Raw genomic sequence first — 15,324 nt, 5'->3', positions numbered from 1 at the left:
CAGGACCCTTTTGCAAATGTTTACCGTTTGCAAAGAATCTTAGAAAGTTTTGTTCTGTTTGCAGACAGCAGGGGACTACACAAATTTCTGATGATGTCTTTATATCCTGAGGTTGAGTGCATGGTGTACATCTTTAAAACAAGTGTGGTGAAGATTTCAAACTCTGCTACTACATTTCCAATGAAGCATTCAGCTCATTCCTCAGTTTTTGCAGAGGTACACTTTCTGAGGACAAGAGTCTGATGGAACTGTTAATGGCTGCCAACACCACACACTACTGCCAGTGCTGGCACGTACCTCACTTGCACCCTCTCAATATTGCTGCCACTACTCACTGGGTACTCCAGTCTGGTTCCAATGCTATGGATGGCATTCAAGCAGCCCAGAAATTCTACTTATTCTTTGTTTCTGATGGATATAAAGACCATTAAAACTAACTCCAATGTTAGCTGTCACATGCACCAATATCACTATAGAACTTATGTCTCAAGCTGGAAGTTTCAATAATCCTATGCATCGTTGCCACGGTGAACCACATTGACTTATGGAGTTATCCCTCTACCTGTAGAGTGCTCCCTTCCAGTTCCTTCATCTCCTTATGAGATGCCAGAGTTTTTTTTATCACAGTGACACAGCTGTTCTGAAACTGTGGCAGTTCTGAAAGAGGGACTGACCCTTACCCCCAACAACCAATGCAGCACCGTTGCATCCATCACTATAAGCTGAGCCATTTAGCCCCATATGCCTGGACCCCCAGGAGGGAATCAGTATCATTACTCAGCTTCACTAATTGTGGCACTTCAGCCATTGCCATGCTCTGTGGGTCAGACAACACCTTTGTCCTAACTACAATAACTCTGGAAGACATCCACTTCAGACCTGTCTACTTCTTCCAGACAAAGATTATACGTGTGCCATCAGGGAGCAATTTTTTATGATGAATAGTGTTACAGGACCATTTAGGGGCTGTACATTAATTATGGATAATCTTATTTGTGTATTCTATCAACTGTTATGCTAATTTTCAGTTAGCAGTGTCAGTATACCTTTTTTTAATAAGTTCTACAAATACATTTTGTTTTAGAATCAACTAATTGTCTTATACAGACACTACCACAACAAAATAATATATTTGTTTAGGAAGACCATAAATTCTTAAGGAACATTGTATGGGAACAAAAATAAAACACTCCTATTACATAGTGTTAATAATATTTAACTCATTAGAAGTGGTTTAAGATGTTCTCTTATGAATAACATTGAGGCAATGTCTGTATGACATGACAGAATCATTGTGGATAGAAACATATCAACTAAGAAAATTTATCTCTAATGAATATAATCTTTAGCAAGCACCATATTTATATCTTGTTATTTTTAATGTTACAAAGGAAACTTTAATTGGGAAAAGTAATAAATTATGACTCAAACAATGGAAAATCTAGGATGGCTGAGTCGCAGATAGGCACAACAAAAAGACTCTCACAATTATAGATTTCAGCCATTAAGGCCTTTGCCAGCAATAGACGCACTGCAGTGTAGTTTCAGTTGCCTGAGACTGCAGTCGTGTGTGCAAGTTGTGAAGGCCTTAATGGCTGAAAGCTATAATTGTGAGAGACTTTTTGTTGCACCTATCTGTGACTCAGTACCTCGCTATATGGTAAATTGTGAGTCAGAATTTCTGGTTAGTACTTACCTTCAGAAGGTTAATTGTGTAGTAATGCTGACAGATACATATAAACATCAAAGAGATACGTTGTCTAATTTTCAGATCTAACAGTTCCTTCCTGAGTGAGGAGAGAGGGGATAAGCTTGGGGGAGTTTAATAAGAGAGGGCACATCATTGAGACCTCCAAGATGAGAGGGACACACCTGTAGGGAGGACAAGGGTAGACGAAGGTTAAGGACAACTTAATATTCTTAACATTTGTTCAAATGGTTCTAAGCAATATGGGACTTAATATCTGAGGTCATCAGTCCCCCAGACTTAAACCTAACTAACCTAAGGACATCACACACATCCACGCCCGAGGCAGGATTCGAATCTGCGACCATAGCTGCAGTGCTGTTCTGGACTGAAGCGCCTACAACCGCTTGGCCACAGCGGCTGGCATCATTTGTAGTAGGTCAAAAGTTTTTTTAGTAAGTGTGCAATGAAATAGTTTATGAGTAATTAACTGGGCAATAAACTTCACAATATATATAGAAAAGTAAAAATAAATATATTTTATTTCCATTTGTAAAAATATTAGTTTTTCACATGCAAGGTAATATTACACAGCCATTTCACAGCATTACAATTTCACTTTGGTAGAAGCTGTACTCTAATTTAATAATCCATTAATACATGAAATGCACACAACACATGTGGATGAGCTACATTTCAAATATTGTACTTTATAAACTTCATAGAAGTATATAAAACAAAAAGTTTTGTTCTCTCTGTTGCATTTTGGAGTATTTCTGTGCTAACTCTACTGTCAGTGCAATTAACATGAGACACAATTGGAGATACAGTTGTTAACTCGATTGATTCTTTAGGGTGTGGTGTCTACGTTTCACACTTCACACCCAGCAGTCTCATGTTCAATTCCTGGTGGGATACCAATGAAGTAATTGATGACAGGCTTTGCATATCAACTCCATTAGAATTTGGCAATGAGATCAGCATGACATTTTAAAACAGCTATTTAATTCAGCAGCTAAGTATGAGATCACTAATTTTCCTGTTCTTTCTTAAAACTTTGAAGCATATCAAATGGCTTCAGATTATTGACTGAAAGGAAGGAATAAGAATGTTGGATGCAAAGTGCACTTACCATTTGTGTGAGCTGTGAATTAAACTGGTAGTGACCAGGAATGATTTTAGTCCCTTAATAAAAATTAGCGCTTACTGCTGTATTCACACTGAAAGGAACAAGCTATTCTTTCATTAAATGTGGTGCACTCAGGATGGCATCATTTAATGACCTGTGAATGCCATTACCTATGATCTAAGACAAATCCACAGATCAGATAAGAGAACAGTTGTTTTTTTGTCAGCTATATGTTTTGAAAATTCCAACACTGGTTTCATTTTTAATCATAATTGCTTAATGATGCACAAAGAATGCTCATTTTGTGCAGTTCCATCCTCCTCCTCCTCCTCCTCTGTTTAATGAATATGTGAAATGAAAATGATCACCATATTACCCTTGTTTTACATTAACTTTTCTAGACATTTGTTACTGACTAAAAGTACTTTCGTTGTGTGTATTTTCTGAGTGGCACATTCATTCTCAACAAACAGTTGTGCAACCTGCAAGAAACTATCTCTGTGTCTTCCAAGCTCTCTTTCAGGGCCTCTTTCCCTGAATTTGCTACATTAAAGTCATACTTAGAAATTAGTTTGCCATGTGAGTGTAAAATGACTCTTTCCACATCATTACAATTTATCATGCACATGATCCATGGATGATGAAACTAACCAAAGAAACATTGTAAACAATGTATGTATTCCTTGAGAAGATGTTATACTTCCAGCCACTGCCACAAATGTTTTCTTTTGTAAATGGAACTCAGTTTCTATCATCTTATGAGTGATATGAACTAATTTTCAAAATAGAACTGTTTCTGTCCACAGGACATTATGCAGCTGTCTCTTGCTATGAGGTAAGAGGCTGTCAACTTATCTGTGACCTTCACTGTCTACTAGCTCACAAACTTCAACTTATGTAACGGAAATAAGGAAGCCCATAACTATTTAAAAACAATGATTTCAGATTTAAAAAAAAAGAAAATAAATGAATTCAAATGAATCATTCACCTAATGTTATGTTCACCTGATGATAAGATAGAGATTTTGATCAAATTACCTTATGTGTTCCAAGTACTTAAAATTTGTTTATATGTTAGGAATCTGAATATTATTACATCTTGTTCAATATTTGGAGGTTGTCAGTTGAAAATTTAGTTTGGAAAGAAATAGTTTCACAGAATGTGGAGTTACTGATAAAATGATTATTACTGGACAGATAAAAAATCTACTCACCAAGTGAAGGCAAGAGAAAAAACATATAAAAGATAAGCAAATATGCAAGGTTTTTGAGTCAATGGTTTTTTTCTTCTTGCAGAAGAAATGAAGGTAAAAGAAGAGGGATGAAGTTAAAGGACTGATAAGATTTAGGAAATAGGGAGAGTTGTGAAAAAGTTGTCCAATCTTTTAGTTTTAAAATCTTGTCTGGCACCAACAATCTGTCTTTCCTTCTCATCCGATCTGCAATAAGTCTCCCTTGATCCAGGATTCTTTTTGACTTTTCCATAAGTCTCCCCATGTTCTAAGCCTCACCATTCCTTGTCCTCCAGCCCTCTTTTCTACCTTTCAAGTCTTCTACCAGAAGAAGGAGCTACTGGCTCTAAAAGGTTGCATATTTTCATATCCTTTATATGTATATACTAAGACGGTATCTGTTCTTTTGGACATGTCCAAAAGCACAGATACCATCGGTGACCATGCAGCTCATTTTTTTCCTCTATATGTGTTCCTCCTGCTGCTACTTGGTGAATAGTTTTTTTTTATCCATCCAAATAGCTTATATTTTCAAACATTGATTATTTTCATTGATATGATAAAGTGATTAGTTTCATTTGGTCTAATTTCAGTTTTATGTGACATTGTGCTAATTATTTACCTCAATCTTTAAAGTTTATTTGAAAATTAGTTTTCTGCAATGATTTTAATTTTTTGTGTGTGAAATTACATTTTAAAAACCTAAGTTGTGCTTTCTCTCTGGAAATTTTATTTCAGATTCATGAACTCCATGTCCCCTATTACTTGTACTGATGACACACATTACTATGATACTGTTCTTCAGTATACATAGCTTAATTTCTTTGTTTAATAAGGGCTCCAGAAACACTTGGTACCAACGGTCATGGTAGACTGGTTGTGAACAGTTAAGAAGCTAATCAAATATTTTGCAAGTATTCAAATATTTTCTGGCTTATGTAACCAAATCAGTGGGCTTCATCTCATGAATGTTAAATAAATTAATTTTGTTCTAGTAACTATAAATATGTAAAATAAGATTAACAATGTACTTGATGAAATTTATCTGTTACAACTGGTAAACGATAACATTTTGATTCCAAAGTATTCGAGCATGGGCATATCTGTTTGATGTTTCCAAGAGATGCACTTCACATACTTTACATCTTGACCTTTCACCGTTATGAAAGTATGTTCTCTCTCTCTCTCTCTCTCTCTCTCTCTCTCTCTCTCTCTCTCTCTCTCATTTGTTTTATAATCCATGCAAAATGTGTAATTTTTTTTCAAATTCAGTTACTCCAATAAAATGGTTTTTGTTTGTTTTTTACAATCCTTTAAAAAGTTGGTTTGAACTTATCATTTAAACAGTGATCCATATGAGGTCATTCTGTTTTCTGAAGTACTAAAGCGATGATCCATTTGAATAATAATTTATTTCTATGATTTTTGTTTTGTTTTTTGTGCTTGTTTTCAATGTGAAATGAATATGCTTTCATAACCAAATGTAACACATTCCTTTCTATCTTAATCAAATGAAACATTTAAACAGCGCCCACCCAGGAAATGCAAACAGAAAGATGGAGAGAAATTTGAGAAACTTAACCAATCAAAAGCAACAGAGCCTTCATCAATTGTTTTTAGATAGTCATTGTTTAGCAGATTGAAGACGTGCTGGATAGTATGTATCCCACCAGAAATTGAAATATTGGCTGTTAATATTTCTTTTGATTTTCAATTCCTGTCCAATGTCTGCAAATGCTGGGTCTTCTAATGTGTAGGCTGGCCAGTGCTCTGTCACAACATCATTTAGTTCATATGTTGGATCACTGGAACAAATTCAAACATATTTCTCATAGAACTGAAACTTAAGAATTTAGTTCTGCTTCACACTGATAATTTATTTCGAAATTCAAATCCTATTGCTACAGATTACATGAATGATCTAGAAATAAAATTTGATGTTACATGGAATCTTGATATGGGAATATGAAATGATGAAAATATCTAATTAGAAAGGAAAACATTTAACACCATTAAAAGCATGAATATTTTTAATTTTTTATAACTTGAATATTTGAAAGAAAGCTTTATAAGGTTTTAGTAGGTTCTTCAATTTCTTTGACAGATAGTTGTAAATCTTCTTCAAGATTTTTATGACTGTTTGAGTATTCAAACTTATGGACTGGTTGTGAACAGTTAAGAAGCTAATCAAATATTTTGCAAGTATTCAAATATTTTCTGGCTTATGTAACCAAATCAGTGGGCTTCATCTCATGTCCCTTGTTGTTAGATTTACATTTGAAGTATATCTACCTATCTCTTTAAACTCACTTTCTCCTCCAAAGATCTATTGAATAATAGCCTCTTTAGTAGATCATTTACAGAAAAAACTTTCATACTAAATTTCCTGGTATACTCACTTGTTTTACCACCATCTAGCCTATAGCCTTTTGACCTACAATTGTAGTAATCCTAATTAAATGGAACATATTAATTTAATATATATATATATATATAAACTGAAATGTTATTTTTGAATTTTATAATTAATAGTGCAACACCTACATTGTCATCACCACAACTGTACTTTAAAAATTCCTTACATTCTATGCTTACACAATATGCAAAATGCAATTTGAAAGAAAATACTGCCTTGGTGCTATGAGGAACATAGCACTCACCGCGTCAGAAGAACATGTGCAGCAGTAAACAGATTGCTGTGTCACTTCTATGAGTTGATCAAAATACTCTACACTGGTTTCTAGTTGTTGCAGTTATTTGCATAACCGCATGCATTTGAAGAGAAATGGCATAATTTTAGTGTGACTTATGGCTATCATTTGAAGAGAAATGGCGTAAGTTTAGTGCAATTTCCAGCTTGTTTTTGAAGCAAAATGGCATAATTTTGATGCAATATTTACAGTGTCCTGTAGCGCATTAGCATATAATAACTGTCCATCACTGAGCATAGCACTGGTTAATTTTAAAAAAATGATAAAACAGGTAGGGCAAGTGACTATCTAATAAAGTGATGCCAGTATGATTCAACAAAGTTTTTTTGTTTGGAAACAAACAACATACATACAAATGTTTATTACGTTGCATTCAGGTGAAAGGAAACTGTGTCTGCACTTGGATGTTCCTGCTGCACTACAATAGAAACAACTAAGTAGAAAGACAAGGTCTTGGACCAGGGGAAAGGAAACAATAGAAAAAGAATAGATAAAATAATGATGGCAGCACAGGATCAAACACACAAAATGACAAGATCTAGCAGAAATCTTTGGATAACACTGGAGTTATTAAATTGGATCAACGAAAGGGGGCGATTTGAAAATGCTGTAAATGAAGGAAGAAAAAATGAAAATGAAGATAAAAAAGGAGATTTACAACAGAATGTGCTAACTGACAAATCAGGAATGAATAGAGCTTCAGAAGCATGCACAACTACCGGAAATATCCAGGTTTTTACCTGTGGATTTTCCCACATAAGAATATGTTACATATACACCACACATCTTCTCTTCCCCCTCTCTCTTCCATGTCCTCCTCCTCCCTCTCATTGACCATCTCCACCTTTTCCCTCTCTCTCTACCCACTTCCTCCCCCTCTCTCTATTCAATCCTTCTCTCCATTATCTCTGTCCATTTCCTTCTCCCCCTCCCTCTATAGATCTTCTCTTCACCTTCTTTCTTTCCAACTGCTTCTCTCTTCTCTCTCTGCCCATCTCCTTCCCGTTCCAGCATAACAAAAAGTGCCAGCACAAAAATGAAGAACGCAAGAGCGGAGAAGGCTGTGAGATGATGTCAGCCAATAGCATTCTCACTATGATGTCACCACAACAGGAGTGGCTTCTACAAGAAGGGAATATAAGTGCCCCTCCTGCCAACCTCGGCCGGGCAGAAGAAGACGGACTAGTAGACCCAGGATTAGAAGAGGCCATAGAAGAGCATCATCCTAACTGCTATACTGAGACTTGTGCCTTACATTAATTTTTTGTATGGACATTGTCTACAGTGAAGGGCATTGATTATTTGCATGTCACCCATTTCTTGCAACAACTCATTGTAAACCAAAGTTAAGTATTGTCAATCTACTTTATTGTAATAAAAACCATTAATGTGATTTGCTTGAATTGTTGAATAGCTATCCAAGAAAGTAGCATCCTTTAGGCACGCTATAAGAGATGAGTGAGCAGGTCCCAACACTTCCCCCCCCCCCCCCCCCCTCTCCCCCTCTGTCTCTCTTTCCATCTCTTTTCTTTGCTCTCTCTAAGCCATGCTGCCTTGTGTCAATAGTGATTCTCCACTGCTGTCTACATTATCTTCATTTTTTGGGAATGTGCCCTGACCATTTGCAAGGCTTGAAAGGACTTGCTGTGCCAGTCTGACATATTCTGTTTTTCAATCTTGGATTATAGCAGATGGGAAAAGGCAGTGCTGGCCCACCACAACATATAGGGGCAGTGCTGAGTGACGAGAGGAAGCATACATTCTGGCAGGAGGCTACTTGGCTATAATACACATTGGTCTAAGTGACACAATCAGTTGCAAGTACTGGTTGGAAGGGCTGATGCATTGTCAGTGGAAGTGTGCTGGGCCAACTCAGTCAAACTCTGGATGATACAGAAGAAAGAGAATTTGGTGAACATATTTCCAAACATTTGTGCCTTCTGGAAAGCATGCCTGTGGCAACTTGGTTTGGAGAGTTTGCTTGGTCCCTTGTTTCACCAACTTCATTGTTTTGTCATCTGCCATTCTCCTCCATTCTCCAGGTCCGAGAATTTGAGTTAACTGAGGCATGTTTTGTTGCTTAAAGTTTTTCAAGTTATTTCCCTTTTTTAATATGTGTTTCTGGCTTTAGAATTCCTTTAAATTTGTTTTACTGTATATTACGTGTTACTGAAAACAAATTCCATGATCTTTATCCAAAACTGTAAATTTCTTGTTACTATCAAATTTCTTAGTTTTGAAAATCCTTGTTAGCTAACTGTTTGAAGTTTAAGTTAAAAGTCTTAATGGCTTTCATAGGGTTGCTGAGGTTCTGAGAGGCTTAAAAGAAAGCTAGTTTGCCTTGTTTTACTGTTCAGATTATTATTTTATTGGCATGTTAAATGTAAATTGTTGCCTTTTACTAGTGTATTTACACAAAAGAAACAGGTATAGGCATGTGTACTCAAATACAGAGATATGTAACCAGGCAGAATATGGCGCTGCTGTTGGCAATCCCTATATAAGACAACAAGTGTCTGGAACAGTTGTTAGTTGGTCACTACTGTTGCAATGGCAGGTTATAGAGATTTAAGTGAGTTTGAATGTGCTGTTATAGTCAGTGCATGAGCAATGGGACACAGCATCTCTGAGGTGGCAATGATGTGAGGATTTTCCCATGTGATCAATTCACAAGTGTACTGTGAATATCAGGAAGCTGGTTAAACATCAGATCTCTGACATTGCTGCAGCTGGAAAAAGATCCTGCAAGAACTGGACCAACGGCAACTAAAGAGGATCATTTAACATGCAGAAGTGCAGTCCTTCCATAAATTGCTGTAGATTTCAGTGCTGGGCCATCAACAACTGTCGGCATGTGACCCATTCAATGAAACATCACTGATATGGACTTTCAGAGCTGAAGGCCCCCTCATATACCTTTGATGACTGCATGACACAAAGCTTAATGCCTCACCTGGGCCTGTCAACACACTGACATTGGACTGCTGATGACTGGAAACATGTTGCCTGGTCATATGAGTCTCATTTCAAAATTTATCTAGCAGATGGACATGTATGGGTATGGAGACAACCTCATGAATCCATGGACCCTGTTTCAGACTGGTGAAGGCTCTATAATGGTGTGTGGCATGTGTAGTTGGAGTGATGTGGCGCCCCTGATAGATCTAGATATGACTCTGACAGGTGACACATACATACGAGGTGGAATCCAAAATTTTTGGGACTGGTGCTGCCATTTGGAAAGTAGGAGTACTAGATCTTTGCACCACTAGGTGGCAAGAGCTGCATAGCTGATGAGTCAGAGTGTGGAGTGGCATTCAGCTGGGAGAAAATGTTGTATGTCCACAGTGATTTCCTTAATAATCTGTGTTTGGTGTGTGGCAGTTTTACAATGGAGCCACAAACAGAACAGTGTGTGTGTATCAAATTCTGTGTGAATCTCAGAAAAAGTGCTACGGAGACCCTTGCAATGATTCAACAGGTGTTTGGGGGCAGAGCATGAGCCGTATGTGCGTGTTTGTGTGGCACACTCGCTTCAGGGCCGGCCATACAGATGTCGAAGATGACGCTCATGCTGGAAGGCCTGTTAGCCACACACTGCCAGACATTGTTGCCAAACTTCAACAATAGGTTCATTTGGATCGATGTCAAACCATTCAAGACCTTGTGGATGAAGTAGGTATTGGTTATGGGACATGTCAACGAATGTTGACTAATGAACTGGGCATGCATTGTGTCACCACAAAATTTGTGCCAAGGAACTTGACTGCCAATCAGAAGGCACAGCATGTTGAAGTGTGCACGGACCCTCGTCAGACTGCATCTAATAATCCGACCTTCTTGTCTTGGGTTACCACCAGAGATGAGAGCTGGATTTACGGTTATGACCCAGAGACAAAGCAACAATCATTCCAGTGGAAGAGACGGGACTCTCCAAGACTAAAAAAAGTGAGACAGGTGAAGAGCATGATCATCATTTTGTTTGATACCAAGGGAATTGTGCACAAAGAATTTGTCCCAACCAATCAAACAGCAAATTCCCTGTACTACGTTTTGTCATGGCTCCATGAAAACGTGTGGTGACAATAGCCTGAACTTTGGCATCAAGGGAACTGGCTGCTGCATCATGACAACGCACCCTGTCACATGTCCTTGCTCACCAAGAACGTTTCGGCAAAAAACAACATGGTGGTTGTACCCCACCCATCATACTCACCAGATTTGGCACCTTGGGTCTTCGCGCTATTCCCAAAATTGAAACTCAAGTTGAAAGGCCATCGGTTCAACACCCTAGAAAGGATTCAAGAAGCATAGCTGGTGGTGAGAAACACCCTCAAAGAACAGGACTTCCAGAAAATATTTGACCAGTGGTAGAAGTGCTGGGACCTGTGTGTACGTGTGGATGGGAACTACTTTGAGGGTGATGGAGACCATTAGTCTGAAGGTAAGGTTTTCAACAGATGGCAGCACCAGTCCAAAAAATTTTGGCTAGCACCTCATAAGCATCCTTTCTAATCACCTGCATCGATTCATGTTCATTGTGCATTCCAGCAGATTTGGGCAGTTCCAGAAGAACTTGAGAGGAGATCTCCACCCCCTAATACTCTTATGGATTTATGGACAGCACTGCAGAGTTCATGGTGTCAGTTCTCTCCAGCACTATTTCAGACCTTATTTGAGTCCATGCCATGTTGTGTTGTGGCACTTCTGCATGGTTTTGGGGATGCTACACAATATTAGGGGCAGGTGTACCAGTTTCTTTGGCCCTTTAGTGTATTATATTGTAAAAGGTTTTTATTTCCAGTGTTGCTAGCAGTTTATTTGTTCTTGTCAATGTTTGGGGATTAAAAATCACTAAAGAGATTTCGCACAGATGTCAAGTAAAATTGTTATATGTAATTTAACAAATACTTTTCAACGTGTTATAGAATGGCCAGTGGTTGCAAGACCCTAGATGGAGAGCTGTGTAAGGCAGTACCTCCTGTACTAGTGGCCATCACCGGCTTCTCATAAGGCACATTGCCAGCTACTTGCAAAACCTTTGGCTGGCTCTTTCTGCACGTTTTGTTTTAATTGTATGTTTTTGGCAGCTATTTGCATTTTATTTTGATTAGTGCATTTTTGGCCTGAGTGAATAAAAATTTGTTCTCCTTGCTCACTACCTTTCAGTGATAGCAAGGTATGGTTCTTTGGGTGCAATCCAAAATAATATCACAAGTTAAGTCTGTTTGTTTTGATTTTAGTTTGTTATGTGCAGACTCTACTCTTTATGCTTATGACTGAGCATGGTGATGCAGTGGTTGGCACACTGGACTCGCATTCAGGAGAATGATGGTTCAAACCTACAGCCAGACAAACAGATTTAGTTTTCCGCGATTTCCCTAAATCACTCCAAGCAAATGCCAGGGATGGTTTCTCTGAAAGGACATGGCCAGTTTCCTTCTCCATCCTTGACACTGCCCTAGCTTATGCTCCATCTCTAATGACCTCAATACAGATGGGACATTAAACCCAATTTTACTTCCTTTCCTTTTTTCTGCATGTGTTTTGGTACATTTCATTAGTGATGGAACTCAGAGACATGATGGCAATTTCTTGTTAAAAAAGGGAGCAGCTCGAATATGTGTTGTGGGTATATGGGAGAAGGCAGCATTGCCAAGTTGTGCGGCCAGCTGCATGGAGCCTTGAGTTCTTTACTGTGAATAACTACAGACAATGCTGGCATGGTAAGTGACATACTACATGTTTGTGCTGCCATGCTGTCCAGTGTTCAGGAGAATATTGGCTTCCTGGAGTGTAGCAACCTTCCCCGTGCTCAGATTTATCATATTCAGGTTCAAATCAGTCACTGATGCAAGACTTACAGTCACTTAAAACCAGAAAAGAAGAGGCTTCCAGAATTGTCAAATTACAGAGTAGAGCTATGCAATTGCAAGTCGGACCCAGTGCCTTAGAATGGAGGGGTATTTTGAGGACAATCTCAATTGACAGAATGCTGAGGGAGGGGGGTCATGCTGGACTATAATAACAATTTGAGAAGTTAGCCACTCCCATTTTGCCAATGCTCCAAGGTATTAGTGGTTTTGTCTATTGACAATGTTCAGAAAATACTTAGATCCTCTGTTAAGTTGGAAAACCATGTAGATACACTTAAGATTGCTCATATAGTGATTTTTCAGTTCTTATACTGTTTAGCTTAGTCTTGTTTAAGTGGGATGATTAGAATAATTTTGTATAATAGATGCATGTTGAAGGATTTATGTGAGAAGATTATGCAGGATAAGTTATTTAGTTGTGTTGGGAATGATATTGTGAGTCAGCATTGCTTTCACATGAAACCCCATGGTGAGACACTTGCACAGTAAATTGAGCAGATCCAAACCACCATAAGCAAAATGTAAACCATGAATTACATTTTGGAAGGAAAGAGACCCAAAGATCATTCACATGTATTGTTCTGTGAGAAACTTAGTTCCTTTGCTGACCTTGATAAAATTGTGGCACGTATAGAGAGTATCAGCTTTGGAGATGAAAAACATGATACAAAGAATCTCGCTAGAGAGCCAGGGTTTTTGAACCCAGTAGACATGCAAACCAAATGAAAGTGTGGCCCCTCTCAGAAGGAGCTGCTATAATTATGGGTAGTATGAGCATTTTGTGTCTGAGTGTCCCACCAGGCAAGAGAAATTTTGGTACAGCTGATACCAACAAAATGCACTCCAGTGTGAATACAGATTTCTGCTGAAGGGGTGTAATAATATTAAATCAGTCACCAGACAGTTCCTTCCATTTGTATGTGCAGCTCTTAATCATGAGCCTGCATGCACCTTGTTGGATTCAGGAAGTAGTCCTTCTGTTCAGGAGTATGGCTGGTATTTGAAGTACCACATTATCAATACGTTTTTTGGTTGCAAACAGTCAGTCAGAATTGTTATACCATTAATGAACAGGTATTGCTATTAATATGCTGTGTGTGGGGAAGCATAAAATTCAAGGGTTGTTGTGGCCAATGAGTCTGATGGTTGCAAAGGGATTATCTACAAAACTTTTGACAAGTTACGATTTCATTCAGGGTGTGAAACTGGTTCTTGATTGTTATAGCAGACAATTTTATTTTTAATTTCAGCACAGAAAACTTCACCAGTTATGTGACCATAGTTGCACACAAGGCATTAAATATTGTTTCCAGTTCTGCTGCTGGATATGAGCTTGGCCATTTGGAACAAGGAAAGATCAAACAATTGTTGAGGGTGCTTAGGCAGTTAACTGATGTATTAACTGACAAGCTAGGATTCATAGATGAGTTTCAGTGCGAAATACAACTGACTGATGATGTTCCAATTTGCCAGGCCCCTTTCTGGCTATCCTTTCCAAAGATAAGGGCATTGCATCAGATAACTGACAAAATACTTAATGACGAGGTTATCTGGCCATCACCCTTGCCTTATGCATCACTTATCTTTCTTATACCTATGGGGAATGGCGCAGATTACAGACCAGCAGTGGATTACTGTGCCCTTAATCAGAAGATGATTTTACAATCAGTTCCATTGCCAAACTTTGTTAATTGTTTTATATGGTTTATGGGGGTCGTTATTTTATGGTTCTGGACCTTAACCAAGCCTGCCATTAGGTACCACTGGCTGAGGATTCAAAGTTTGTAACCATATTCTACACCATATGGATTTTTTTCAAGTTCAGTTGGGATCCATTTCGATTGTCTATGGGTGCCACTGTACTTTCACTGTTCTTGAATTCTCTTTTGGGGGGGATCATAAACTTAAAAGTGTTTATAACTATTTATATAACATAGTGGTTGAAGATATGGAGCATGTGACACAAGTATGCTTAACTTTTATGGTATGGTATGGTATGATTGTCAAGCCCTCTAAGGTAAATTTTGACCACCAGGAAATTTCATTCCTAAGGTGTTTAGTTTCTGCTGGACGTGGGGGTGGGGGTGAGGAGGAGGGGGAACATACCAAGGCCATCCAAAATTTCTCTCCACCGAAGAATAAGAAGGGTATTGTCTGGTTCATAGAGATGGTACATTTTTTTTAGGAAGTCTATACCCAACTTCACTTAGGGACACCATTAAATCAGCTATTCAAAATACGAGCAGCTTTCCAGTGGACAGAGAGTCAACAGTCCATATTTGATGTTCTTAAAACCACCTGAGTAATGTTCCTATCTTGGCAATTCTGGATTTCAAGGAATTTTCTGTAGTTTAAACAGATGTTTAAATTCTGCTGTCGCTGTGGTTAACTTTCAGGAGAAAATGGCTGAAGGCGACTGGTAGCATACACTTCTGGGGTTCTATTTGCTGGGAAGATGAAGAAGAAGGCATGGGGAAATTGTTACATGTGGCTTAATTTGTGAGGTGATGTGTTATGCTTTCCAAAACAATGTGTGCACCAAGAACAAATTAACAGACAGCAATAACTCTGTACAAGCCCCACAATGTTACAAACATGCAATAAATATATACCATCTGATGATGAATTGCTAGGTGATTCAAAACTGGCAATGAAAAATAAAAATTGAAGAATAAAACAAAAGGTGACT

General features: G+C 38.1%; 1 protein-coding gene across 1 annotated transcript in view; it reads right to left on the bottom strand.

Moving 5' to 3' along the window:
• Positions 1-2,211: 2,211 nt before the first annotated feature.
• LOC126327137 (esterase FE4-like) overlaps positions 2,212-15,324 on the bottom strand; it is a 406,577-nt gene continuing 393,464 nt past the window's right edge. Inside the window, exon 11 of the mRNA XM_049995826.1 lies at positions 2,212-5,853. Within this exon, the coding sequence (XP_049851783.1) occupies positions 5,673-5,853 (181 nt within the window). The 3' untranslated portion in view covers positions 2,212-5,672. The remainder of the gene's footprint in view (positions 5,854-15,324) is intronic.

Source organism: Schistocerca gregaria, chromosome 2, assembly GCF_023897955.1.
Source record: "Schistocerca gregaria isolate iqSchGreg1 chromosome 2, iqSchGreg1.2, whole genome shotgun sequence".
NCBI lineage: Eukaryota > Metazoa > Arthropoda > Insecta > Orthoptera > Acrididae > Schistocerca > Schistocerca gregaria.
Note: the sequence above shows the minus strand (reverse complement) of the source record. Positions and strands in the feature narration are given on the sequence as shown.